Source organism: Diadema setosum, chromosome 21 (assembly GCF_964275005.1).
Source record: "Diadema setosum chromosome 21, eeDiaSeto1, whole genome shotgun sequence".
Classification (NCBI taxonomy): domain Eukaryota; kingdom Metazoa; phylum Echinodermata; class Echinoidea; order Diadematoida; family Diadematidae; genus Diadema; species Diadema setosum.
In genome coordinates, this window is record NC_092705.1 from 2,241,685 (window position 1) to 2,268,050 (window position 26,366).

The window sequence follows — 26,366 nt, forward strand, 5'->3', positions numbered from 1 at the left end:
TTTTGAAGAAAATAAAAATTTAATTCTTGCTACCCTAAAAGTGATGAATAGTTTATTCATAGAATTTCAAATACAGTCATTTAAGCAATTTTTAGAAATAAATGAAAACATCATTTCTTTGAAAGAATGAATCCATTGTAAGACATAGGGGGAGTGCATCCCTCTTCATCATTCTAATTCAATACAATATGTAATCATGTTTGTGTGCTTTTTTCTTTTTCTTTTTCTCCTATTTACTTGGAATTACAAGATGATAAAGACTCTACCAGCAAGGCGTCAAAGGCTGAAATGCTACACATAAGGAGCAGGAGAAGGAGAAGCAGGACCTGGCAAAGCAAAACCTAAGAAGATAAGAAGGAGTCAAGAAGCAAAGGAAACCAAAATTTTATCAGCAGTAGGTACCCTGATGATGCACTAATGGGAAATGTTTGCTTTACCTCTAAAATAGAGAGAGAAATAAAAACAAAAACATGCTTGTTGTTGTTATTTTTCCTCTCTCTCTACAGACAAGTGCAACATATTTATGTATTTGGGGTGTACCTGAAAATCCCAAATTTGATTTACATGTGTACTTCAAAGAACATTGTTGAGTAGACTTTATTCAAAGAATTATCATCCAGGGATACTTCTTTTTGTCAGGGCGTTCAGACCTATGATCACTGTCGAAAGGATTATTCAGACGTAAGTTCTCTAAGTATAAAATAAAAACATGCCACATTGTTCTTTTACTTTTTCAAGAAAATAAAATTCCACAGTCAATTTCATGGTCGAGGAACTTCATAAAAACTCAACTCAATAACTCAACTGTGGTTGTCAGTTGCTAATGTGTGTAGTTCAAGTGCTGTAAACACTGTAAGCAAATGGGCGGAAAGTTGGAGGCATCCTAAACTACAAACATTTGCTTCACAGGGAACCTTATGCATTTTTGTAACAATTAATATTTCCCCTATTTTCTCCCTTTTGCTCTCTTTTTTGTGTTTGTTTAGCCCTTGTCATGTAGTTCACCTCAACACTTACACCTGTAACTGCAAGATCGGTGTGGGATGACATTGCTGTCTCTCTGGGACTTACTGGAAACAAAATGTGACTTTTCAAAGCAGGAAAGTGGTACCTACTACAGCAGGCAGTCGTGAAGGTGGAACTTGAAGAAACTGACTTATTGACTTGTTTCTTTCATTTATGTTGGACCAGTGCAAGTTTCCATGAACTTTACATGCATTTTATGTTAACTTACAATGGTTTGATTTCTGTTTTCCCACCAACTACAAACACAGCTACTCTCGAAAAACTCAAATTTACGTGCAATTACTGTGAGTCTTTCTTTTTTCTGAAATACTGACAAACAGCTGAAGAATTTCAATGTGCAAGGTTTTGTTATGATTTTAAGGCGATTATACACTGTTACTCTGACAATGCACTTTCCCTTTCTCTTTAAAATGTATCCTGCAACTTTAAATCATGTACAACAAATGTACCATGTTTTGTTTGTATCACTGGAAAACTGGAGAGGGAAAAATTCCACAAGCTTTTGTTTGATTTGTGAGGGCCATTACAATGTTCAGAGACAATAGCAACACTCTTTCCACTACTGTTTAGAAATGTATATTTTGTGCAACTTTACATTAAACTCAACATGTGGGCCAAACATTGTTTTAATGGCTCAAAAACTGGGGAAGAAAGCTGTTCTTAAAGCCGTTACATAACTTTGAGGTCAATTAGTGCTGTTACCATGGCAACACACTTTGCAGTGAGCTGAACACGTAAGCAAAACTTCTTTTGAATCGATGGAAAACTTCAGAAGTTCAAGAGATGTTTTAACTTGAAGTTGTTGTATATGACTTGCACTGTTGGAAAAGTGGTAGTGACATGACATCATATTTCTTCGTCACTCACAGGACTGCACAGAGTAAAAACACCTTAGGCCTTTGTGGAAGTGAGAGGTTATTGCAAGTTGTCTAATATTAGTTTAACTTGACCATTGAACAACTTAGTTTTGTAAACTTATTAATCACCCTAATTATGCCAGTCTACATCAACAAGGCTTTTAATAATCATTGCACAATGATGGAATTGCACAGTGTGTTTTCATCGCCCTTGTCTAAGCGTATTGAAATGTGAGTCTGACAATGGTACATGTATTGCCAGAAATGTTTGAGCTAGAAAAATGGAGAATGGCACATGTATCATTGCAATAAGTTGTACTATAGCTGCAAAGAAGAAATCATGTTACTGTGCAATTCTGAATTTAGAGCAATGTGAATGCAGCAGTCAGCGTTCTGAGACAGTTATTTTTTTTCCTATGCAGTCGTATATATGCTACCGTATAAGTGCTGCATGGTATTTTAATCATACATACACTGTATTTTAACTGCTGATCTCCCCCCTCTGCACAAAATTATGTTTGTTTGTTTGCTTGTTTTTTATCATACCTCTATCTGTATCGATGGATAACATTTATTACTGGACTCAACATCTGAGAGTTTGAGTCAGCAAATTGTTATAGTTGTATTTGCTACATTGTAGGCTACAATTTGCCACTTACCCTTATCAGTCAAAGCAATTCAATGTTCATTCATTTGTATCTTCCTGATTTATTGGTAACACAATTGTATATTTCTTGCTTATAAGTCAATTCTGGAAAGTAATATGTGTATAAACCAAAATTACATGTACTCTAGCCTTGAACCTTTTATTTTTTTTTTCTTCCGCACATTTTAACCAGCACATCTTCTTGTAAAGAATGCCTAAGGTAGGCACCAACATAATCTGGGATGGACAGAAAATGGACAATGTTGAAGATGAGATCTCCTGTAATGATATTACATTTTTAAGGTATACAATTGACAAGGTTCACACACAGTTGGAATTTCAATTCAAATGAATGCTTTGCCACAGTATTTTGCAGTGTATGCAGTGTCTGATTAATCTGGATTAGGACCAGTAGCACATTTAGTGCATCTCAAAGCACCCCTTCGGATGCTGGTATGATCATTTCAATTTGGCATTTTTCAAAATACACTGTATGTTTACAGTAAGTGTTTATGTACCTTTGTACACAAACTCTAACTGTAAACATTGCTTGTAGAGTATGTTAGATTGCAGCAATTTCCTCCCTGAGGTTTGTTTGTTTGTTTTGCAACATATTTTGGGAAATTGTAGTGGCATAGGTAGTTGTCTCATGCAAATTGTAATGGTAACTCGTTGAGCTGAACTTATTGTAGATGTTCAAGTTGACTGAATTTATTCATTGTTTATGTGGAAAAGAAATGGAAGTTGATGTTTTTTTGTCACTTTGTGTGATACTTTTAAGAACTATGACATCCATACTGCAGTATGTATATATGAATTGTACAGCACAATTATGATATTGCTTTTCCTACTAGTTTTGCATTTTTTTTTTCATTTTTTTGACAGTACAATTGTATTGAACTAATTGAATCATACAGCTGTCGTCATGATATAGAAAGACAAATCGACAACTTGAACTGCTTTGTACCATCTTATCTTTTTCTTTTTTGATGATGGAAATAAATAAACTATTGAATTGACTTTAATTGTCATCAATGTGTCTATATTTTAGATTTAATTTAATGACTTGAATATATCATTATCTTTATTCTTGTCACGTTTTTATTTGTGAATCAATATATATTGTAAATAAGTGTGATTCCCTTACATCTGGATGGTAAGTACATACCGTACACAAAACAAGAGTGAATTTTTCAAGGACCAACCAGAAAAAATATGTCAGCACAATATTTTATGTGTTTGAGAAACCACAATGCTAGAATTCCACTATCAAAGCCTTAGAAAAGCACTCGGAGAATACAGATCTCCATCAAGCAGTACTTTTTCACCCTTATTGTGATTTCTACCCATTGTAATAATTACATAAATAAATATGCGTAATATGCTGTAAATGACTTATTTCCAATGATCAAGAATCCTACAACCACGTAACCCCTCCCCCCCCCTCCCCCCCCCCCAAAAAAAGGGGGGGACTTTGATCCAGGCAGTGATCCAAATTAATACCAAAATATGGCATTTCTTTTTTCTATCATTATTAACTTTATTTCTTAGAATATACAGTGTTATTCGATTCATATCTAGTAATTTCTGTAGTTACTTTAGAATAAAAAAAAAAAAGCTTGAACATACATGTACTTTTCAAACCAACGTCGCCAAAAAAACAAAAAAAAAAAACAAACAAAAAAAAAACAGTCACGAGTGACTTCATTCACGGTGACCGTTCTTTATGATGAACAGGTGCCATAATGTACGATGTACGCATGCGCACGGTGTAAATCGTAGGCCACAAATCGCACAGTGTGCGGTATACATCGCAGCACCTGCGACAGATTGCAACAGGCTGCGATATCGCACATTATCGCAGCGCAGCGCATCGCAATAAAAATCGCACAGTGTGAGTCCGCCTTTAGACAAATGTGGGGGGTAGATTTCTGAAGCTCATCAACAAACACTTTCCCAAAGGGCACAAGCTGAACCCAATATTCAATAAGAACACGGTAAAAGTGAGCTACAGCTGCATGAAAGACATGGATGCAGTCATAAAATCCCACAACCAAAGAGTTATCGGACAATCCAAGTCACATGACACCGATCCCAAACCCAAATGCAACTGCCGCCAAAAAGACCAATGCCCGTTGAGAGGAAGATGCATGGAAACGGCTCTTGTGTATACAGCAACCGTCAAGCATGACAATGAGGAAAAGTGCTACTACGGACTGGCGGGGGGTACCTTCAAGGACAGATATAGGAACCATGTTAAATCCATCAAGAACGAGAAATACAAAAACGAAACCCAACTCTCAAAATACATCTGGAGCCTGAAAGACAAACGCGCAAACTTCACACTGACATGGGACATCCAAAAAAAGTCAAATTTAACTCTAAGAAGGAGTGGCATGTGCAACCTCTGACTCGATGAGAAAGCCATCATCATCAGAAACAAAAAAGCACTCAATAAAAGATCAGAACTTATATCAAAATGCATACACCGGAAAAGAAAAACCATCCATGCGTCAAACCGATCCACCGCTCCACATGAGCACAGAAACACACCACTTCAGTCTGCCTGAAGATCGCGACAGCGTGAAACCGCCGGTAGCAGACAAGGCACCAAAACACAGGTACGCCTAATATGCTCTGCTTTACAGCATTGAGCACTTTTCAATCCTCCAGAAACCGTAATATTCCCGACGGATATATACCCAACGGATATATATACATATATATATATGTATGTATATATATATATATATATATATATATATATATACATATATATATACAGTTAACAACAAAATTATTCATATCCCTGTGAAATTTTTAGTTTTGAGCAGATTTCTTATAAGTAAAGGATGGAGTGATGGTGATTGGGTGTTGCATCTCAACATTTCTATTGTTATGCAAATGAGGTGAAACTGGAATTAATGTCAATTTATAGAGGACAAATAAGAGTAAAAATTTAACACCCAATCACTTTTACTCATCCTTCACTTGTAAGAAATCTGCTCAAAACTAATAATTTCTCAGGGGTATGAATAATTTTGTTGTTAACTGTATATATAGAGACATGTATACGGTATATACATTGCATTTGCTCTGCGTATTGGCAGTACATGCATTCCTCTATTGTGACATTATTATTACTATATGATTGTAATATACATTTTTATACACATGAAGAGAGGGAGAAAGACACACACAAGGGGTCTCGACCGTGTGGAGAACCAGCCTAGCTTATACACAATATATACATATATATATATAGATATATATATATTTATATATATATATATATATATATATATATATATATATATATATATATATATTATATATATATATTACTTATCAATCAACAACGATAAATTTGATAGTGCACTTACCACATTCGAGGCCATGCTCCCATAGTTCCAGATGAGTGCAATCGACAGAAGAATATAAACAGTATTCTTTTTCTGTGTCGCCATAATTTCTGTCTCTGGTATTTTAGAGAAATGTATATGGGCCCTACATTGAGTATATGTATCATGATAACCGTAACATATCAAAAGATATCAAAACGACCATAATAATACAACACAATAAAAAAGGACATGATAGTGACAATATTGGTCACATTATGGACTATTGAGAAAGGTTTCACAAATCTTTATTTCTGTCACAAAACTACAATCATCACCATCACGTGACCACAATGTTCTTCCAGTCTATAGAAACTGAAGCATTATTAGTTATTTACACGGCATCAAAATCGGTCATGAACTAATGTATGCGCTTTAATGTCAATATGAATGATGTGAATTCGAATCCAGCAAACGAACTGCAAATAATGTATAGGATGCGTAAATGTTGCGTAATGAAAACGTAAAAACCAACAGTAATTGTGACTGTCTTTGGGAGCAGAGAGCATGATACAGAAAACAGTCACAGAACAATTTTTACAACCCGGAGGTCCCCGCACATGACCCGCACATGACGGTACCTAACACGTATTTCACCCGTAGTCACCCGGAGGTGCGCACGCAAATCTTTTTACCCGCAATCATGTAAAGGCCCTGTCACATCTTTCCGGGCAAGCTATACGCGGGCTTGTTACATGTAGAGATTTTCCAGCATACCGGACCATTTCTGAAGGCGGACAAGGATTTGGGCGAGTCAGTGTGTCTTACTTGCTGGACGCGTTCTACTTAAATTCGACTTGCGGATATACGACTTGCGGATATACTGTGTGACCTGTCTACCAGTCGCGTGGGGGCTGACAACTCAGTGAAGGAATTCCTTGAAGGAATGACCAGTGGCGTAACTACGGGGGGAGGGGGGGGGGGGGGCATGGGGGGCCCCAATCCGCTGTAAAAAGAAAAAGAAAAAGAAAAAAAAAACTTAGCAAAATGGTAATTCAAGGGTTAGTAAACTGCTTTTGAAATCGACATGAAAGGGTGATCATAAAATAAGATATTTTTTTCTGAGATTTCTTTTAACCATAATAAAAGGGGTATAATATAGTGTGAAACATCGTTCAAAAAGCCCGAAACCGACAAAAGATTGTGATTCAGCGTGACTCCTGGTTGGCATTCCCCTAAACCAGTATTCCCTTATCATAATATCTTATATGATGGACAACAAGGAGGAGACCATCCCCGGTAGCAAAGCATTCTATTTAATCTTATTGTAGTATGTGATGTGAGGGGATGACCGACTTGGGGAATTATGGGTAAACGTCCTTGTCTACCTTCTCGTGGTGGGGGTTGTGTGTGACCCAACTGACCTGTGCAGTTGGTGACGAACAGACCAGGGTGGCTAGGAGAGGAATGTCTCACCTGCCTAGCTCACTCTTGAGCGAAACTGCATCATGATGGAACAAAATACTGGCACCAGGGTCCCAGCCCCTGCTTCTACTAACCAGCCATCTCGCCAAACGAACCTACATCCTGTAGAGAAGAATGACGCATCACATCTCAATCCTAGAAGACCAATGGGTACTACTAGGCTGAGCCATGCAAATAGCAGGCCACCGATTAGACGATATGATGCTGATAACTCGAGAGGCAAGAAGGCGCTACTAACGACGAAAAAGAAAATTGGAATTGGGACATGGAATGTACGGACACTCCATCAACAAGGAAATCTCGAAATCCTGCTTAACCAGATGGAGGAGTTTGACTGGGAAGTCCTCGGCATTTCAGAAACTCACTGGACAGACGCTGGCGAGTTCATACACCAGGGATACAAAATCCTGTGTTCAAGCAACAAATCGGTCCACAGGCAAGGGGTAGCTTTCATACTCAACAAAACAGCCCACGGTGCTTTAATAGGCACAACCCTATCTCACAAAGGATCATGTCAGCAAGATTTCAGATGAAAGCTGGGGCCATAACCATCATACAGGTGTATGCCCCAAATACAGCTGATCCGGAAGGTAAAGTAGATGAATTTTATGACCAACTGCAAACCGTAGTCAACAAAACAAGCAAGAATGACCTGCTTATTGTAATGGGAGATCTAAATGCCAAAGTAGGAAGTGATAGAACAAACTGGGAGAATGTATTAGGCAACTACGGCTATGGCTCCCAAAACGGACGAGGAGAAAAGCTGCTCAATTTCTGTGCTGCAAATAATCTGTCAGTCACCAACACCATGTTCAAACAGAGAAAACAGACTCGACAGTGGACCTGGGAATCTCCAGACCAGAAGACGCACAATATGATAGACTACATCCTAATCAATGAAAAATACAAGCACTGTGTCACAAATGCTAGAAGCTTCCCAAGTGCAGACGTGGAACCTGATTACCAACTAGTGCTGGCAAACCTACGACTGAAATTCAAAATAAACAAGAAAATTAATTACCCAAAACAATATGATGTCTTCAGACTGAAAGATCCACAGGTCAGGGCCAACTACGAAGTTGAAATTGGAGGAAGATTCGCCCCTCTGCTAAACATGCCAGACACTGACACACAAACTGTGTGGCAAGAAGAAAAGACAGCATTTGCCGAGACCTCAGAAAAGATCTTGGGGTACAGGAAAGCTAATCAAAGCAAACCATGGATAAGTGAAGAAGTTATTAATCTGTCAAATGAACGTAGCAAAGTGAAGCAAGCTAAATCACCGTCATGACTCATCAAAAAAGAGTAGATACAATTTTTTGAATCGTGAAATTAAGAGGAAATTAAAAGGATGTAAAGACACCTGGCTCAAAAGCTTGTGTGCCAAAGTGGACATGGCTCACCAGGCAGCAAAATCAAAGGAGGTCTACTCAACGATAAAAATCATTACCAACAAAGCATCTATCAAAATGCAAACAATAAAAGATAGGAATGGAGAAATTTTGACAGAACTCAAAGAGGTCGAAACTAGATGGAAAGAAAGCTTTGAGGAACTGTACAATAATCAAAGCATGGTTGATGAGGACACAGCAAGCTGTATACCCCAAATGCATAACACAGATGAAGAACCTGATATTACGAGGGAAGAGAGTGCGAGTGCTATCAAGATATTAGCTGATGGAAAGGCAACCGGATTTGATGGCATTTCAGCTGAAGAGATTAAAGCTGCTGGAGATGCCGGGATATATGTCTTGCATCAACTATGCCAAAAGATATGCCACAATGAGTCTTTCCAAGATGATTGGGGAAAGGCAATTATAACCCCTATCTATAAGAAAAAAGACAAACTTGACTGTCGTAATTACAAAGGAATTAGTCTTCTCAGCCATGCTGGCAAAATATTAGCCCTTGTCATTCAGAGACGCATTTTAGATAGAACAAAACAAGTTTTGTCAGAATCACAGGCAGGTTTCCGACCAGGAAGATCAACAGTAGACCAGCTCTTTACTCTACGACAAACCATTGAGAAATATGTGGAAAGAAAAAGAGGACTACTCTTATGCTATGTGGACTTTGAAAAGGCCTTCGACTCTATCTGGCAAGAGGTTTTGTGGAAAGCACTCAACTTCTTTGGATTTTCTGGTAAAATCATCAATATTTTGAAAGCACTTTACCAGAAATCACAAAGTGCAGTTAGGGTAAATGGCGACCTAACAGATTGGTTCAAGGTAACAGTGGGAGTAAGACAAGAATGTGTAATCATTCTCACCACAACTATTTAACATCCTACTTGAACTTGTCATGCAGTACGCCCTCCACGACATCAAAATTGGAGCTAATATCCAAGGACAAATTTTTTAGTCATCAACAACCTATGCTATGCAGCTGACATTGCTTTGATAGCAGAAAGTGAAAAAAGACCTCCAAACTCTTGTTGACAAGGTACATCTCATCAGCTCCTCCTTGCGTCTGAAGATACATATCAGGAAGACAGAGGTGCAGTATATCAGCAAAGAGCCCAAACAAATACACATCAGTATAGAAGGTAAAGAGTTGACACAAGTGGAAAATTTCACCTACCTAGGTGGAATTATTAGTCAAGATGGATCCAACGCTCCGGAAATCAAAAACAGGATTGGAAAAGCCATTGGGGCAGTCCAGAAACTTCACACCATATGGAGCTCAACAAATATTAAGTCATCATCAAAGACCGAATTATACAGGGTACTAATTCTCTCTATATTATTATATGGAGCAGAGACATGGACACTCAGGAAAGAAGATGAAAACCGCCTAATGACTTTTGAAATGACATGCCTGCGGAAAATATGTGGCGTAACACGAATTGATAGAATAAGGAACACCACAATAAGGAACCAATTGAATGCAACAAGAATAGTATTAAATAGAATCTCCCAAAGAAGATTACAATATTTTGGACATCTCATACGTATGCCGGTAACACGCTTTCCTAAATTAGCAATGGAGGGAAGAATCTCTGGTAAGAGACCACAAGGAAGACCACCCAAGAGATGGACAGACTGTGTAAAAACAGACTGAAGGAGCAAAAACATAAGCTCACTAGTAGAAGCCAGTCATCCAGCCAGCAACCGCCAAGAATGGCAGGACATCATGAAGCGGATGCCACCACTCAACCCTTTGATGGAGTGAAAGGCATAGGTCAAGGTAGGTCATCCTGAATAATAAGCAGGATGTGCGCAGTGTACTCAGAACATCCGAACGGAAAAAGAGTCGCTGCAATGTTGCGCAATGTGATGTAGAATGTACACCTTTGTACCTTACGCTTCGTTATATCAAAGCTAGATCATTGATTTTGCAGTGTTGCTTTACATACTAGTCTACATTAAATGCCTTGCATTGCCAATAAAAAGACTTGACCTGGGCTATTTCCTAACTTTTCCATGTATATAAAACACACACAAACACAAACAATAATTAGGGGATGCTCTAAAGTGCAGATTTTGGACATCCTTTCCCCGTTTGGTCACTTCGACGCCCCCTCGCTGGTCATACCTCCCCCAATCATGAACATAAACCGACACTCTTGACTACCAGTAGCGGATCCGGGGGCGCACCGGGCGCCCCCTTCTAATTTCCAAAGTGAAAAAATATCGCTACAAACGGCAGTTTTTGGACTGTAAAATGTCAAAATCGCTCCGCTCGTTCGCATTTAATCGTTATGCCATTCTCCTGATGCTGCTGCCAGTAATTGCCAGCAGTTGCGCCCGGTGCGCCCCCTTAATTTTCAAAGCGAAAAGATATAGCTACAAACGGCAGTTTTTGGACTGTAAATTGTCAAAATTTTAAAGTTCGCTCGCATTTAATCGTTATGCCATTCTCCTGATGTAACTGACAATAATTGCCAGCAATTGCGCCCGGTGCGCCCCCTCCCCCTTAATTTCCAAAGCGAAAAATATAGCTACAAACGGCAGTGTTTGGACTGTAAAATGTCAAAATTTTCAAGCTCACTCGCTTCGCTCGCTCGCATTTCATCGTTATGCCATTCTCCTGATGTTGCTGCCAGTAATTGCCAGCAGTTGTGCGCGGTGCGCCCCCTCCCCTTAATTTCCAAAGAGAAAAGATATAGCTACAAACGGCAGTTTTTGGGACTGTAAAATGTCAAAACTTTCAAGCTCGCTCGCTTCGCTCGCTCGCATTTAATCGTTATGCAATTCTCCTGATGTTGCTGCCAGTAATTGCCAGCAGTTGCGCCCAGTGCGCGCCCCCCTTAATTTCCAAAGCGAAAAAATATAGCTTACAAACGGCAGATTTTGGACTGTAATATGTCAAAATTTTAAAGCTCGCTCGCTCGCATTTAATCGTTATGCCATTCTCCTGATGTTGCTGCCAGTAATTGCCAGCAGTTGCGACCGGTGCGCCCCCCCCCCTTAATTTCCAAAGCGAAAAAATTTAGCTTACAAACGGCAGTTCTTGGACTGTAAAATGTCAAAATTTTCAAGCTCGCTCGCTCCGCTCGCTCGCATTTAATCGTTATGCCATTCTCCTGATGTTGCTGCCAGTAATTGCCAGCAGTTGCGCCCGGTGCGCCCCCCCCCCTTAATTTCCAAAGCGAAAAAATATAGCTTACAAACGGCAGTTTGGGGAATGTAACATGTCAATATTTTCAAGCTCGCTCGCTCTGCTCGCTCGCATTTAATTGTTATAATTCTCTTGATGTTGCTGCCAATAATTTGTCGTTTCACACACTTACAATGTTGGTCACAATGTTGCGCTGTGGAATGTATCACATTCCGTTATGGTATAGTCCCCATTAAGTTTGCAGACTGACAGCGCACGCACACACGCGCACACACACATACACACGCACGCACAAGCATACACACCCTCAAAATAACTTTTCCACGAGGTGCCCCCCCCCCCATGTCTTGACCCACGGTACGCCACTGGGAATGACAGAAGTCACATCGAATGTCTTTATCTTGGCTGCATATATACGGGGTCTGCGAATTACCTGCGTAGGAGTTGCCTGCGAGATGCTGCCGCTAAGGGCCTCCTACTGGCGTTCTGCGTGGACCTCTCCGGGCATCCCAGTGACTCACCAGGAGAGAAGATTGGGTCATGCTCAAAACTTGGCTGCGGTTAAATCAGACATGCGTGCGCACCTCCGTGGGCATGCAACTACAGGCGAGATACGCGCTAGGTACTATCAGGTGCCGATCAACTGCAAATTTGTTTCCACGCAAGTCAAGCCGCAAAACTTCCCCAGATACGGTATGACAAGGTCTTGAGCATGCTCAAAACTTGTTCCGAGTGAGTCGTGGGTGTTCGCTAGCAGAGGTAAACGCAGAACACCAGTGGGAGACCCTTACCGGCAGCACCAAGCAGGCAGTCCACTGCAGGTACTTCTCAGTCCCCGTATGTTGCTCTTAACAGAAAACGAATCGGTTTCAAAGCTCTCACGCAGGTTACACGGAATGCACGCAAGTAGAAGATAAGTAGCACGCGTCTAGTAGGTAAGAGACAAGTGCGAAACTCGCAAACATTCTTTTCCGCCCGCGGAAAATTCTCCTGCGTGCTGGAAAATCCCTCCTCGCAACAGGCCCGGAAAGGTGAGATACGTCACGGCCTTTAGGTTGGACACGATCGAGAAGCACACAGGTCTACACACAATAGTAGCCAGATATGTGTCGAGGCATGAGTGTTCGCACGAGAATTACAATGTATTTTTTAAAGTCTTTCTCACATGTATATTGTTATTATAATAAGTTCAAGGCTTGTGTGCGAAATGTAAAGCACACATACATGAACAACTCATTGCTCTGATAGAGTATTTGCTTTTCTCAGTGTAGTAGACCCGAAATACGACCATATAAAACCGAGCAGCGTCAGCCTCCATCTTGCACAGGAGTTATCATTATGATGGAAATAACTCAACAGCCTGAACAGACGTAGTCCTTATCATCAATGTTGAAGGAAAACTAAAATTATATATCAAGTACGGAATTTGCTTTCACTTCGTCAAACCTGACACAAAACGGGTTGTGATTACTGGTATGTAGCAGCGCATTATTATTTTCTCGTTCTAGAACAAAATTCGGAATTAGAACATTGAGTAGGATTTTGTTCTAAGATATAGCTTTTATCGTCTATGACAGCGTGTGAAACTTTGCTTTAATAATCAGTAGACAAAGGCAAATATTACAGAGGTTATTACTCACATCAGGCGCAGTGCAATGAAGTGATTTCACAAAGTTGACATCAAAGTTCGTCAATCGAGGTTCCTGATGTTTGAAATGCAGTGATTGATCTGAACAAACTTAATGCGTGAATGTGAATTGTGAATGTGACACGTACACTGATATTGACAATCAGCGTAACATTTCATTCGTGCACAAAAAGAGTCCTCATTTATTCAGTCGGGGTAACACTGAGCAACATGGACCTTGATCATTGACACCCCACAGCGCGCTAAAGTTTTCTCATTGTATAGAAAACTGATGGTGGGAATAGAAAGAATGCAGAATAGGTTTATACCAACATACAAAAGATATACGAAAACACGCCAGTAAGCGAATTTGACGTCAGTGACTGCCTAGCCTTGTTAATGGCAGCTAAGAATGCAATTTACAATACCCTTAATGACATTTTGAATGTTTTCTTATTTAGTTAGAAAATAACAACAAAATAGATGTACCTTCTTAAAGTACAATGAAGAATTCAGTTATAAGCAGATGTCAGATTTATTTGTATCTTAACCAAATCAGTATAAGTGGTTGTCTTTAAGTCATTCTTTTGACATACTTCCCTTTATTTCGAAAACATATTTTGTGTAACAGAACTAATAACTGGTGTTTATGCCTAAAAATAGGTCCTTTTCGATTTTTTTTTTTTTTTTTTTTTTTGACATGGGTGCTTAGCAAGTGCAGAGCGACCTTCCAGGGTCAGTTGCCCTGGGTTACCATTGTACGAAAACGAAAAAGACATGTTACCACGGAACCCCATATCATGTCACGCGTAGTAAAGACAATACACATCACGCACTTCGCATGTGCGCACGTTTTTGTTCTACTCATTCCATGCGTGTTCGGGGGGGGGGGGGGGCGCACACACACACACACACACACACACATACACACAATAAATAAACCTAAATATGTTGCTATGGCGACTGGTATGACTTCGTTTTATTAATCGTTCAACTGTGAAGAAACAAAAAACTAGACATAACATAACCTCCACCACCTACAACAGTTGTTCATCCCTACACTGGACCTCACACTATCAGGATAGGCCTATATACGCTGACACACCCCACGGTGGCCTCTACTTTACCAAGAGAAGAACAGACAGACGGTGTAAGCTTCAAAATTATAGAAAAGCATTTACAACTTCCAAAGAAGAGTGATTTGAAAAGCCACACCTACTACTCTGTAAAAGGGGCTCGGCCGAGTAAGATAAGTCTTGCGGGGTTTTAATGCCGCGGAATCATGACATCAACTATTGAAAATATGGCGTGCAAAATATTCGCGTGCTTTTATTTTCACCCTGGCTTCAGGGACCGATCTTTTGATCTCTCAGCTATTAATGTTTTCAGTTGAGTCTGACAGGGGTTGATTTGTATTGTAGGATGAAGACAACTGATGCTGGTTACGATTTGAAAAGTGACGAAGAATTATGATCAAATTCATGTTTCTCTCAGGTAAATTATCGTTTCTTTTGTTGTTGTTGCTGCTGCCTTTCTCTAGTTTGACTATCATTTAATTCCCACCCTATAATGTAGAGTGAAAAGCCATTTCACGTTTCTTTTACGGAAGAATACAGTAATCTCACACCAACATGTATGTTGCCGCTTCAGCAAGTTCACACATGGAAATAAAAATTATAGAATGATAAAGATACGAAATCGTAAAGTTTGGTGAATTTCATCTGACTTATTATTTCAGTTCAGTATTAGTTATTGTCCACGAGGAGACTGCAAACTACAAGCAGTCTCCCCCATTTCCACAGATTTAATTCTAATTCTATATAATCAGAAAGGCCATATTAATGTTGTTTCAATAACTTATTGTTGGTTCACAGTATTTTCCTTTGTTACATTGCAGGCCTACTGAAATGTGTTAGGAGCCTACTACGTGTATGTACATGTTTTTTGTTGTTGTTGGAAATAAAATGAAATGAAATGAAATGGAACGAATGACCAGATTTACAAATGAAATGCGATGGTGTTGTCACCGCTTTACAGGACCCATGCATCGGCCTGATGTGGATACTAAATTATCTCTTTGTTAAAAAAAGAAGAAGATGAAATCAGAGAGATTTAAGTTTATTATGAAGATGAACATCATTTGCCTCGATTAACGCGTATGATTATATACGATACTCACTATTTCGTGAGACACACGCAACACCTTGACAATACACTAAGATTTTTCGAGTAATGTAGTTTGAATTTACATTCAATAACATTGCGTCATAGCCACCTTTATCTGTTACACTCATTGTCTCGATGTATCACGGCACATTTCACGTGTTTTGTTAATCACAAGGTGCTAAACGAATGTGTAATATCGACTGTAATAACAAATGATGAATAAACACGCCCGAAACAGTTGCATACATGCAGCGAACACACGCAAACAAAAAGATAATGACAGATGTAACGATGATAATTGGCAACGAAGTCCGTTTGCATTTACCATAATACAAACATACTATAGCTGCTCTTGTCATATTTGCCATATGAAATCTATCATTTCAGCAGATGAATTCAGCATTTGTTTTTATCAGTATTGGAAACAGTTCTGACCAGTGTTTGCCCATCCCACCCATTTTGACGAAAATTAAATGATACTTATGATGTTTATCCTGCATTGGCTTATGACATTCTTCTCAACCTCATGGTTGCCTGTGTATTATGTCTATAGGAATTTCAGAATTCAGTATGGAACAGGTTAACTTGGAGGCACTTTTTATCCACTCCTATAGTCCAGACAATCTCCATCTTTCCTTGAATTAAAATTGAATTTGAATCCCTCAATCACACACACACATACACACACACACACACACACACACACACACACACACACACACACACACACACATATATACATACATATATATATATATATATATATATACATGAAATAGGGCCTATTTATGTATAACACGCTCATACTCCTTGATATAGAGCTGCACTTCTCAACAGTTGGGCGCGAAATTCTCGCAGGTGACCGCCAAAAAATGAAATAAAGTAAAAAAAAAAACAAATTAAAAAAAAGGTTGCTATTTGATCTAACTGGGCCTCAAGAGGATCGCATTTAAGACATCATGGTTCAGATTTATGGAACTCATTGAATGATGACCTTAAACGCAGTTCTTTTCTACAATGTTTTAAATCATCCTATAAAAACATTATTTTTTGCAATGAACCACTTGAATTAAAAATTACGCTTTTGCTATAGTTCCTAACTCCTGATCACTGTATCTCATCGCTTTTCTTTTCTTCTCCTCTCTTCTCTTTTTGTTCGGGTCCCTTATTCTCGGTTTGTTTGTTTGTTTGTTTTTTATCTTGTCTTGTTTCTTTCTTTCGTCATTATACATTCCAACTTGTGTTGTCCTTTTTGGTCAAATGACATTTAAAATTCTTTAAAATGTATGTTATTTCTTCTACGTGTGTGTGTTCCGTTCCTTCCTATAGTTAAATTAAAAAAAATGTTACAAGGCATATTATGTTCAGAGGCCGTTGTCCAAATCCAGCGTTTTGCTCATTAATAACAGTACTGTCTCCTCCACCTGTATACACTTAAAGATCTTTAATGAAATTTATGTATTATTCCATATTATCATATATTTGTAATGTGAAATTTTGTTTAGAGTTTCATGACTTGTGCATAATATGTTCAATATTGTTATACTCATTTTCTGTTATGTACAAGTGGAGAAGAAACTGAAACTGAAGTGGGCCTCCGGTTTAAAAAAAAAAAGGTTGAATAGCGTGGATGAAGAGTATGAATTGTGAGGGTCCATTAGAGTACTCAATAACACTCGACATAGACACAATCACAGTGAAGACAAAATTATAACTTAAACACATAATAATAATAATAACAATAATAATAATAATAATAATAATAATAATAATAATAATAATAATAATAATAAGGTCTTATTTACCCAGGGTAGCCTCTTCAGTGTTGCCACTGCTCTACCAGAGGGCCCTGCTATTATTATTACCCTAGCGTTGCCAGGTACCCATTTATACACCTGGGTCGAGAGGGACATTGTGGGTAAAAACATCTTGTCCAAGGATGTAAGCACTGGGCGGGATTCGAACTCGCGGTCCTCCGTTCGGGAGTCGGGAGTCTTATCAGCCTGTTACACGAAGGATGTTAGCCTGTTACACGAGTCTATGATCATGATTGTCAACTCTTTAGATTACATTCGGCGTCTTTTTATTGAAATCAAGACAAGTATCCTCTATCAACAGCGTAAAGACTACAATCGACTTTGTAAATGTACTGATTTAATTTTGCCAGAATAGAAAGAAACTAACAGTGCACCACGTATTCTTTCTTGGATGTAGTATGTGACCATGAAAAGGGCCTACCCACTCCTGATGTTTCGGAAAGCATGTTCTTGCCGTCTTTAAGAGAAAGAATAGGCCTATCTCACGTGATGCGCCATTAAGACTTCTACCATCCTTCGTTCTACCGCCACGGAAGCCCTCAAAGATTTCAGAAAGCAACTAATATCCATGTAAAAATGTCTATAAAATCATAATATACTATCGCTACGACGTCACATATTTTATAAATTCTGTATTATCATGAATTTAATACATAGGCCCACATGAATATCTATAATTCATATACTCAAGATTGTTCTAAAAAGAGAACACTCGGTACTAAACACACTTTTGAATTTCGAAAAATAAATCTCCCTTCATGGCAAAAGCAGTAGAATTACCCAAACTATAAGTTTATGATACATTCGTATGTAATTGTCAATAATTCAGAATAGAGAAAAGACGATTATTTTAGTTACAGCTTCGACTCAGTCAGTTACACATTTTGGACGGTGCACCTCAAAACTGTTGGCTGTTTTGTTCTGCTGCTGAAGAGCAATAATCATGACACGATGTCATGGAAAATTCTGGCGAGAAGTATCAAAGCCACAGGCTACCGAAAACGACGCACGATACTTCAACAGCGACAACTGGACTTTCCTTACTTTATCCTGGTCATTCCGTATATGCCCTGCAGCAAGCCAAGCACCCACCGAGGTATCGCAATTGGTCGTGTGATGGATCCTTTGGGGTGACGTCACACTGTCACGAAATTCACACAAGATGGCCAAACGACTAAGTATTATTTAATTTCGTGCGAAGTTAGCAGAGAACTTGGTCAAACGCCGATCAAATAGTTAAGCGGGTTCGAAGCCTATGGAAGGTCGATGGCACCCGAACGGCACACGTATATAGACTACACGAAGATATGAATAATGGACACATGAAGGAAAAGGGGTGGCTGTACGCGAAGATTTTGCAACTGCCCATGGAATTTGCTGCTGGAGCATGAGAAACTCAACCGATGGTCATAAAATGCCCTCACGAATGGTCAGCTGTTGATACTATCAGAGCCAAATCGGAACATTAAATGTTCTTTTATCGTATATCGATCTTTGCTCAACTTCGGGGACACAGTGAGGCCTGCATAACTCATGTTTATGTTTCAGGCTTCTTCCTTTAACAATGATGATAACTTCGATCATAATATAGTAACCTTATTCTGAAAATACAAGTTAGGGCATACAATTCTCATAAATGCATTTAATAAAATAAATCGGAACATTCTGCAACGTAAGTTATTATTTCTCCATCTTTAAAAAATTGAAAGGGTTTTAACATGAAAAATGTTGGAAAGATCTTGTGCAATATAACCTGTTTCTAACTGCGACATTTTAACACAATTAAAGATGTTGATAGTTCACTTTAGTCAATCTTGATCACCCTTAATGATATCATCATATCTCTTGTAACCCAGGATAGACATCATATCCATACATTCCTCCTCCACTTGTTCGATTTCCAGTTTGTTGAGTTCCGACATCCATTTCCTAGCAGTCGCGCTGGAATCCTTGTTCACATCGAAAATTCCACTCCCGGAATTATTTGAAGCAGTAGTCCGCGTGACCCACTCAACTACATTACTCGGAAGAGGGAGTCCGGTAAACTTGTACAATCTTTTCGTCACCCCAACAGGATCATCCGCAAAGTCATCGTATCGGACAAGGTAGTAACGGCCGGTCAGCCAGTCTGGGAGCGGGTAGGAGTGTTGCACATTCTCCCGAAGCCACTTACACATGCCGGGAATGGAGTCTCGCTCTTTGAGTGTGAAATTGAGAAGACCCAGAGATTGTAGTCGACTGGCCGTGTTGAGAGCTTGATCACGGTCCCCTTCCTGCGCATACGCTAGTGTGTAGTGAATGCGTGAGGCAGCCGACCCACGCGGATCACGGACAAGGTGGATGATTTTCAAGTCTATGTTGTCCTCGACGACTAATGTCTTCAGTAGATCTAGATCGACTCGGAGTAGCTTGGTCACCAAACGGCCGCGAAACTTCAAGCAGAGCTCGCGGGTCCATTTTGCGCTTGGCATCACGCAATCTTCGGCTGATGAGCGGCATATTGCTCCGTTACGTTCCCTGCCACCCCATCCATTAATGCTATCCACGAATCGCGGGCTGAAGCGACATCTCGCGTACCCGCTGAGGAATTTTAGAGATTCTTCGCGCGCTGGAGTGGAGAACGTTCCGCCTGGTAGTCTGCCGGTGCTGCGCAGATGATCCACCATCCAGAGGGGTTCGTAGAGGTAGAACAAATCCAGGTTTTGGTTGAAAATCTCTCCGACGATGGTCGATCCGAATCTCCACTGCGTCATTATGACGATCACGGGCCATCTGTGTTTCGACGTCCCTGCCGACAGTGGTCGCTTGTGTCTCACCTTTTCACCAATTACACGGATATCCCGCAAGCTGCTTTTGTTCATGACCGATATGAAAGAGGCAGCGAGGCATAACAGTCCAATAAATACAAGAAACCATCCCCGCGAATTTCGTAGTCCCCTCAACATGGATGCCATGTTTCATTCCTTCTCCAGCCAGACGAGGGCGTTAAAGCATGAGGCTCAAAGATGAAATGAGATTTTATCCTGCTGTCTGTAGTAATGATGGAATCAATTCATTCGTCAACACGTCACATTCATTGTTACAACACGAATCAAGGCGAATTGTTTGAATAACGCATATCAGTATTAGAAACAATTAGGCCGATATCGATTCCTAGTATGTGCACTGGAAAGTGAATATTTAAAGAGCGTGGAATGAGATCATAGAAACAAATAAGATAGGTTTGACTTTGTTTGCTTTTCAAATTGGAGAGGGGAAAAAGACAAAGTATACGCATGTGTGCAGTTATTAAAACACAACATATCTATTGGATTCTCTCGACATGGCAAAACGACTGCAACATTGATTGATAATATATTTACAAATGATGCAAAAAATGTAATGAAAATAGGTACTCTTGTGGCTGATGTAAGTGATCATTTTGGTATTTTTACAATCGTTGATCATCATAATTGTCCAAGTTTGAATGTAAAGCCTAAAGAGTATAAGAGAATGATAACTGAGGAAAATGTACGTGAATTTCAATCAAGGCTTACTGATACGAATTGGCAAACAGTGTATGCTAAAAATGATGTTGATGGTATGTTTGATTCGTTTATACAACAATTTCTCAATGTATATAATCACTGCTTTCCATTGAAAGAGAAAAGACCCCCTAGAAGTGATATGAATCCGTGGTTTACTGACGACATAAAGAAATTATGCAGAAAGAAAAATATGCTTTACAGAAAATACATAAAAGGTCCAACACCATATAGAAGATTAGTCTATGTTAAATATCGAAATATGGTAAACAGTGCAATTCGTTTACGTAAGAGAGAGTATTATAGTAAGATGTTTGAAAATGTACGTAATGATATGAAAGGTACGTGGCGATTGATAAATACTGTATTGAATGGAACTAGGACGGATGTGCAAAACTTAGAAATTGAACACGATGGTGAAGTTATATCTGACCCTCAAACTGTTGTCAATACATTCAATATATTTTTTAGTAATATAGGGTCTAAACTTGCACACAGTTTACCTGAACCTGAAACAAATTTTATGCAATTCTTGCCACATACATCATTTGCACATTCTTTTTTCTTGCAGCCTATACATATAGACGAAATAGTTAAGATTGTGCGGGAATTGAAAACAAATAAGAGTCCTGGATATGATGATATCGATTCTTCGGTTGTAAAAAAGTCAATATATTATTTTGTAACTCCATTGTGTGATATATTTAATTTTTCCATAGAGAAGGGTATATTTCCAGATAAATTAAAGGTAGCCAAAATTATACCAATATACAAAAAAGGAGAGAAGAGTATTTTATCAAATTATAGACCAATTTCTATTTTATCTGTGTTTTCCAAAATATTTGAGAAACTTGTCCATACTCGTCTTATGTCTTACCTCTCCCAAAATGATATATTATTCAACAAACAATTTGGATTTCGACAAAAATACTCCACTTATATGGCATTATTAGATTTTATTGACAAAATTACAACTTCCATTGAGAATAAAAACTTATTGGTAGGAATATTTTTTGATCTGTCAAAGGCTTTCGATTGTATTGATCACACTATATATTGTTGAGTAAACTGCGGTTTTATGGAATAAGAGGAACAGCTTTTGATTGGTTTAAGAGTTATCTTTCAAATCGTGTGCAATATGTAACATTTAATGGTTTTTCTTCTCCCTGTGTGACTGTAAATATCGGTGTACCCCAGGGGTCAGTTTTAGGTCCATTTCTTTTTATACTTTACATTAATGACTTACAGTATGCCAGTAACTGTTTGCAGCTGATCTCATATGCAGATGATACTAGTTTTTTTTATTTCATGTAAAGATATACAAAGTATCAGTGCAATCTTAAGTTGTGAACTAGAGAAAGTTAATCAATGGTTCATAGTCAACAAATTGAAATTGAATGCAGACAAAACATCATGTATGATATTTAGATCAAGAAATAAAGTAGTAAACACAGATGATTTTGATGCTAAGATTGCTGACTTTAAAATTCCAGTTGTTCGTTTTACCAAATTTCTTGGAGTTATCATTGATGATCACTTAACATGGAGATATCATGTCAATGAAGTATGCTGTAAAGTCTCTAGAGCAATAGGTGCAATCAATAGTATACGTGCAATCGTACCTTCTGAAATTCTTATTAAGTTATATCACACTTTGATTATGCCTCAATTATCTTATTGCAACATAATATGGGGAAATTGTGCAAAGTATCTTTTACAGCGTATTTTTATCTTACAAAAGCGTGCAATCCGTATGATCAGCAATAGACCATTTTTTAGCCACACAGGTCCTCTATTCAAAGAACATAACTTATTGACGATTTTTGATATGAACAAATTTTTTCTCGCTGTTTTCATGTACACATATATAAACAACATTTTGCCAGGTTTTCTTGATACTTCCTTAATCCAAAATAAGAATAAATATAATACTAGACAGATGAATAGATTGTATATCCCAAATTTTAGATATTGCATTTCAAGACACACTTTCAAATATACGGGACCTGTTCTATGGAACGATTTGCCAAATGTGATAAAGCTGTCTAATAGACTTTCAATATTTAAAAGAAGATACAAATCATTCCTTGTTCATAAAGATATACTGTAAATTTGAAGTCTTATGCAGTGTACAAGCACCACACTTTGATTACTCTTGCCTTCTTATATGTATTGTGCACTTTTGTAGTATAGTTTTTCATGTGTGTATTGCATCAATGTAACTATTCTTTGCTGTAACACTTAGGATCAGCCATAGAAAGACCAACGGTCTATGTTGATCCCTCCACAAACTGAAATAGCTGCTTTTATGTTGTATTTGCTTGTTGTAAAATCCTTGTAAGTTGGACTTATTTTTCTTGTATTGTTGCAATGTCCTACTGTGTATGTATCATTCCTGTATTTTTTGTAAATGCTTTTTATCAGGATGTGGAAATAAATGAAATGAAAATGAAATGAATGAAATGACTTATCTCTAGTTACATACGGCGCCAGACGTACTAAATTCATAAGATAAAACGTTTTTACAATCTATAGCTGGTCTGCAGTCTGCCAGATCCTATGGCACTGCAAGCATTTTCATAAAGACAAATTAGACAAGCAAAACTGCGTATCTCAGAGTAACGTATGGTTTTGTCAGAGCAACTGTTAACCCTACTGCATCGGTTTCCCCATACCTTTATATTTTGAGATTGTTTTATTGCAGTAGTTTTATGGCTATTTTTTCTCCATTCTGTTGAGTAAGAGTGTGATGGATTGATATGTTTCATACATTTTATATTCATTTGATATTTCATTCATCCAAATGATTTTGGGCAGTGCTGCAAAAGAAAAAAAAACAAACAAACATTAAGGAGCTCTTGCAAAACAAATGTTAGTGATGTTCATAATTTCGGAGTTATCGTTAATTCGAAAATGAAATAAGGTTCCTTATTCTGAAATTGAATAATCTGCATGGGTGTGACGAAGAGGAGAAATCAGTTCCACAGTGATAATTTAAAAGTTGTATATAGACTCCACAGACAGTTTGGAAGATCGCCCGAGAGGTCAGGTCGTCCAAAGCTAACCAACACCTGTATAAGAGGGTAGACGAATCAGAGCAATTGCACAAAGCCGTTATGATGTAACAGGAGGTTGTGGCTTCTACCAATGTCATAACCTCCAGTTATATTATCGTCCAAAACCGATGAAAAATATCTTTATATACTTATATGATATTCTATATTTTCTAGGTCAAGGTGTAATAATGATGGAACCTACTTAAAAGCAAGTTTGTCGAGCGTATCATAGGTCCCAGTATCAAAATCGAGTGTAAAGATTAATATGAGGAGAATTGGTACAACAGATGACCAGAACTAGTAAATGAATTTCAAGTTTCCTTGACTTTATTATGTTTTTATTTATTTATTTATTTTTTTTTGCAATTTTGAAATTACCCTTGTAGGCCTATTACTTTTGCACATTCAGTGAACATATTTGATTACTATAGCGTGTTTCGCCCATGCTTAAATTTTAGCTATCAATTGAATTTCCTTTATATATATTGAGCAATTGAGCAATTTCTAACCTTCAGGTCATGCCCTGTTCTGCTCTGCAAATGTGCGGTATTTTGTCCATGTTATTTCTGGAGCTGGTCCATCATACTGCCATATTTGGATCGTTATAGCCTCAGGAACCTTCTGGACATGTTTTATCACTCTTGGATCCACGAAACTTGAGTTTTTTGTGATCATCATTTTTAGGGATTGTCCTGCAGTATTTAATAGCTACCAGTGCTCTGCATTGCATACAGTATGGGTCGTCCAAAACAAGGGAAGAATCCAGGCAAATTCCTCACTCCACAGCGTGGTCGCACTCCATCATTGTCATATCAACGTGGCCAAGGAGAATGTTATCGCCCACGGGGGAATAGACACTGCAGTCAAAAAAATGAGGGGCATGGAGGATAAAGCAGGGCCCAAACCAGAGGGGAATGGGGTGTTCATTAACTTGGACGGTATACTAGACCAGCTGGAGGGTTTCAGCCAGATGGGGGCGAGAGCTGCCCAGGGTGACATGTCCACAATTGTTGCTACTGCTGTCCAAGCAGCGGTTAAAGCTGCAGTACCTGCTATTGTGCAGGCTGTAAAAGATGCCTGCATGGCGAGTGTGACGGAGATCGTAAACCCATACCTCCTTCGTACGCAATTCAAACAAGACGAGATCCAGCAGGAGATGAGGAGGGAAAACCTGCGGGTGAACGGCCTCCCTGAGAATGAGGAGGAGACAGGTGAGGCTCTCATCCAAAAAGTATGCAACATAGCCAAAGAAGTTGGTGTCGACATCAAACCCGATGACATCTCCATGTGCAATCGGGTTGGAAAACAGAGAACCGACGGCAAACCTCGACAGGCCATCGTCAGGTTTGTGGCTAGGAGGAGAAGGGATGAGCTGTATGATGCACGGTTCAAGTTAAAGGGGAGAGACCAGTACAAAGGTCTGTTCATCAACGAGGACCTCACCCCGATGCGGTTAGCTGTGCTTGCCAGGGCCAAGGATTCACAGAGTGTGATGAAAACGAAAACCAAATCAGGGAACATCATCGGCAAACTGCATAACGGTGAACAAAAGATCTTACGCAACCCTGATGACTTGTTTGACATTGGAATCGACGACGTTGATTACGGTGATTTCAAACTTCATGTTCTTGCCTAAGAAAGCACATTAACACTGTATTATTCTAAGAGTACACATAATATGTTAACATGGCCGATAACCCTCCCATTGACCACGAAAGTAATATGAATGTTAAATCATACCGTCTAACTCCTAGTAATTTCGATAATGTTTTACAGGGACATATGGCAAAATCTTTTTCAGTAACACATGTTAACATTCGTTCTTTAAATAAAATGTCGATGAGCTAAAAAACTTGTATGAATGTAGTTTAAGTTCAAATTTTGATATCATTGGTTTATCGGAAGTGTGGAATGTGAGTAACACATCTTTACTGGGAATAAAGGGCTATAATCTTGAGACTGAATGCCGCCACGGAAATGTTAGGGGTGGAGGTGTAGGGGCTTACATTAACTCATCATTAAAATATAAACGGCTTGGTTTCACTGCAATAGCACATGCAGAATCCCTGTGGCTTGAGCTTTTATGTGATAAAAAGAAGGTCATTGTTGGTGTTGTTTATCGTAAACCCAATACCAACATTACAGAATTCCAAGAATCTTTCTTGAATGTATTGCATTCTTTAAAATTGGATAGACATAATTGTTTGATTATGGGTGATTTTAACATCGATCCTATTGATATTGGAAAAGATTCAGAAAAC

General features: G+C 38.7%; 2 protein-coding genes across 2 annotated transcripts in view; both read right to left on the bottom strand.

The window, feature by feature from the left end:
* The window catches only part of LOC140244803 (uncharacterized), a 24,850-nt gene extending 18,854 nt beyond the window's left edge, over nucleotides 1-5,996 (bottom strand). Inside the window, exon 1 of the mRNA XM_072324417.1 lies at nucleotides 5,913-5,996. Within this exon, the coding sequence (XP_072180518.1) occupies nucleotides 5,913-5,996 (84 nt within the window). The remainder of the gene's footprint in view (nucleotides 1-5,912) is intronic.
* Nucleotides 5,997-19,333: 13,337 nt separating this feature from the next.
* LOC140244805 (carbohydrate sulfotransferase 2-like) lies at nucleotides 19,334-20,386 on the bottom strand. The gene has a single exon (XM_072324418.1). The coding sequence runs from the start codon at nucleotides 20,384-20,386 to the stop codon at nucleotides 19,334-19,336; it is 1,053 nt and encodes a 350-aa protein (XP_072180519.1).
* Between the last annotated feature and the right edge of the window lie 5,980 nt (nucleotides 20,387-26,366).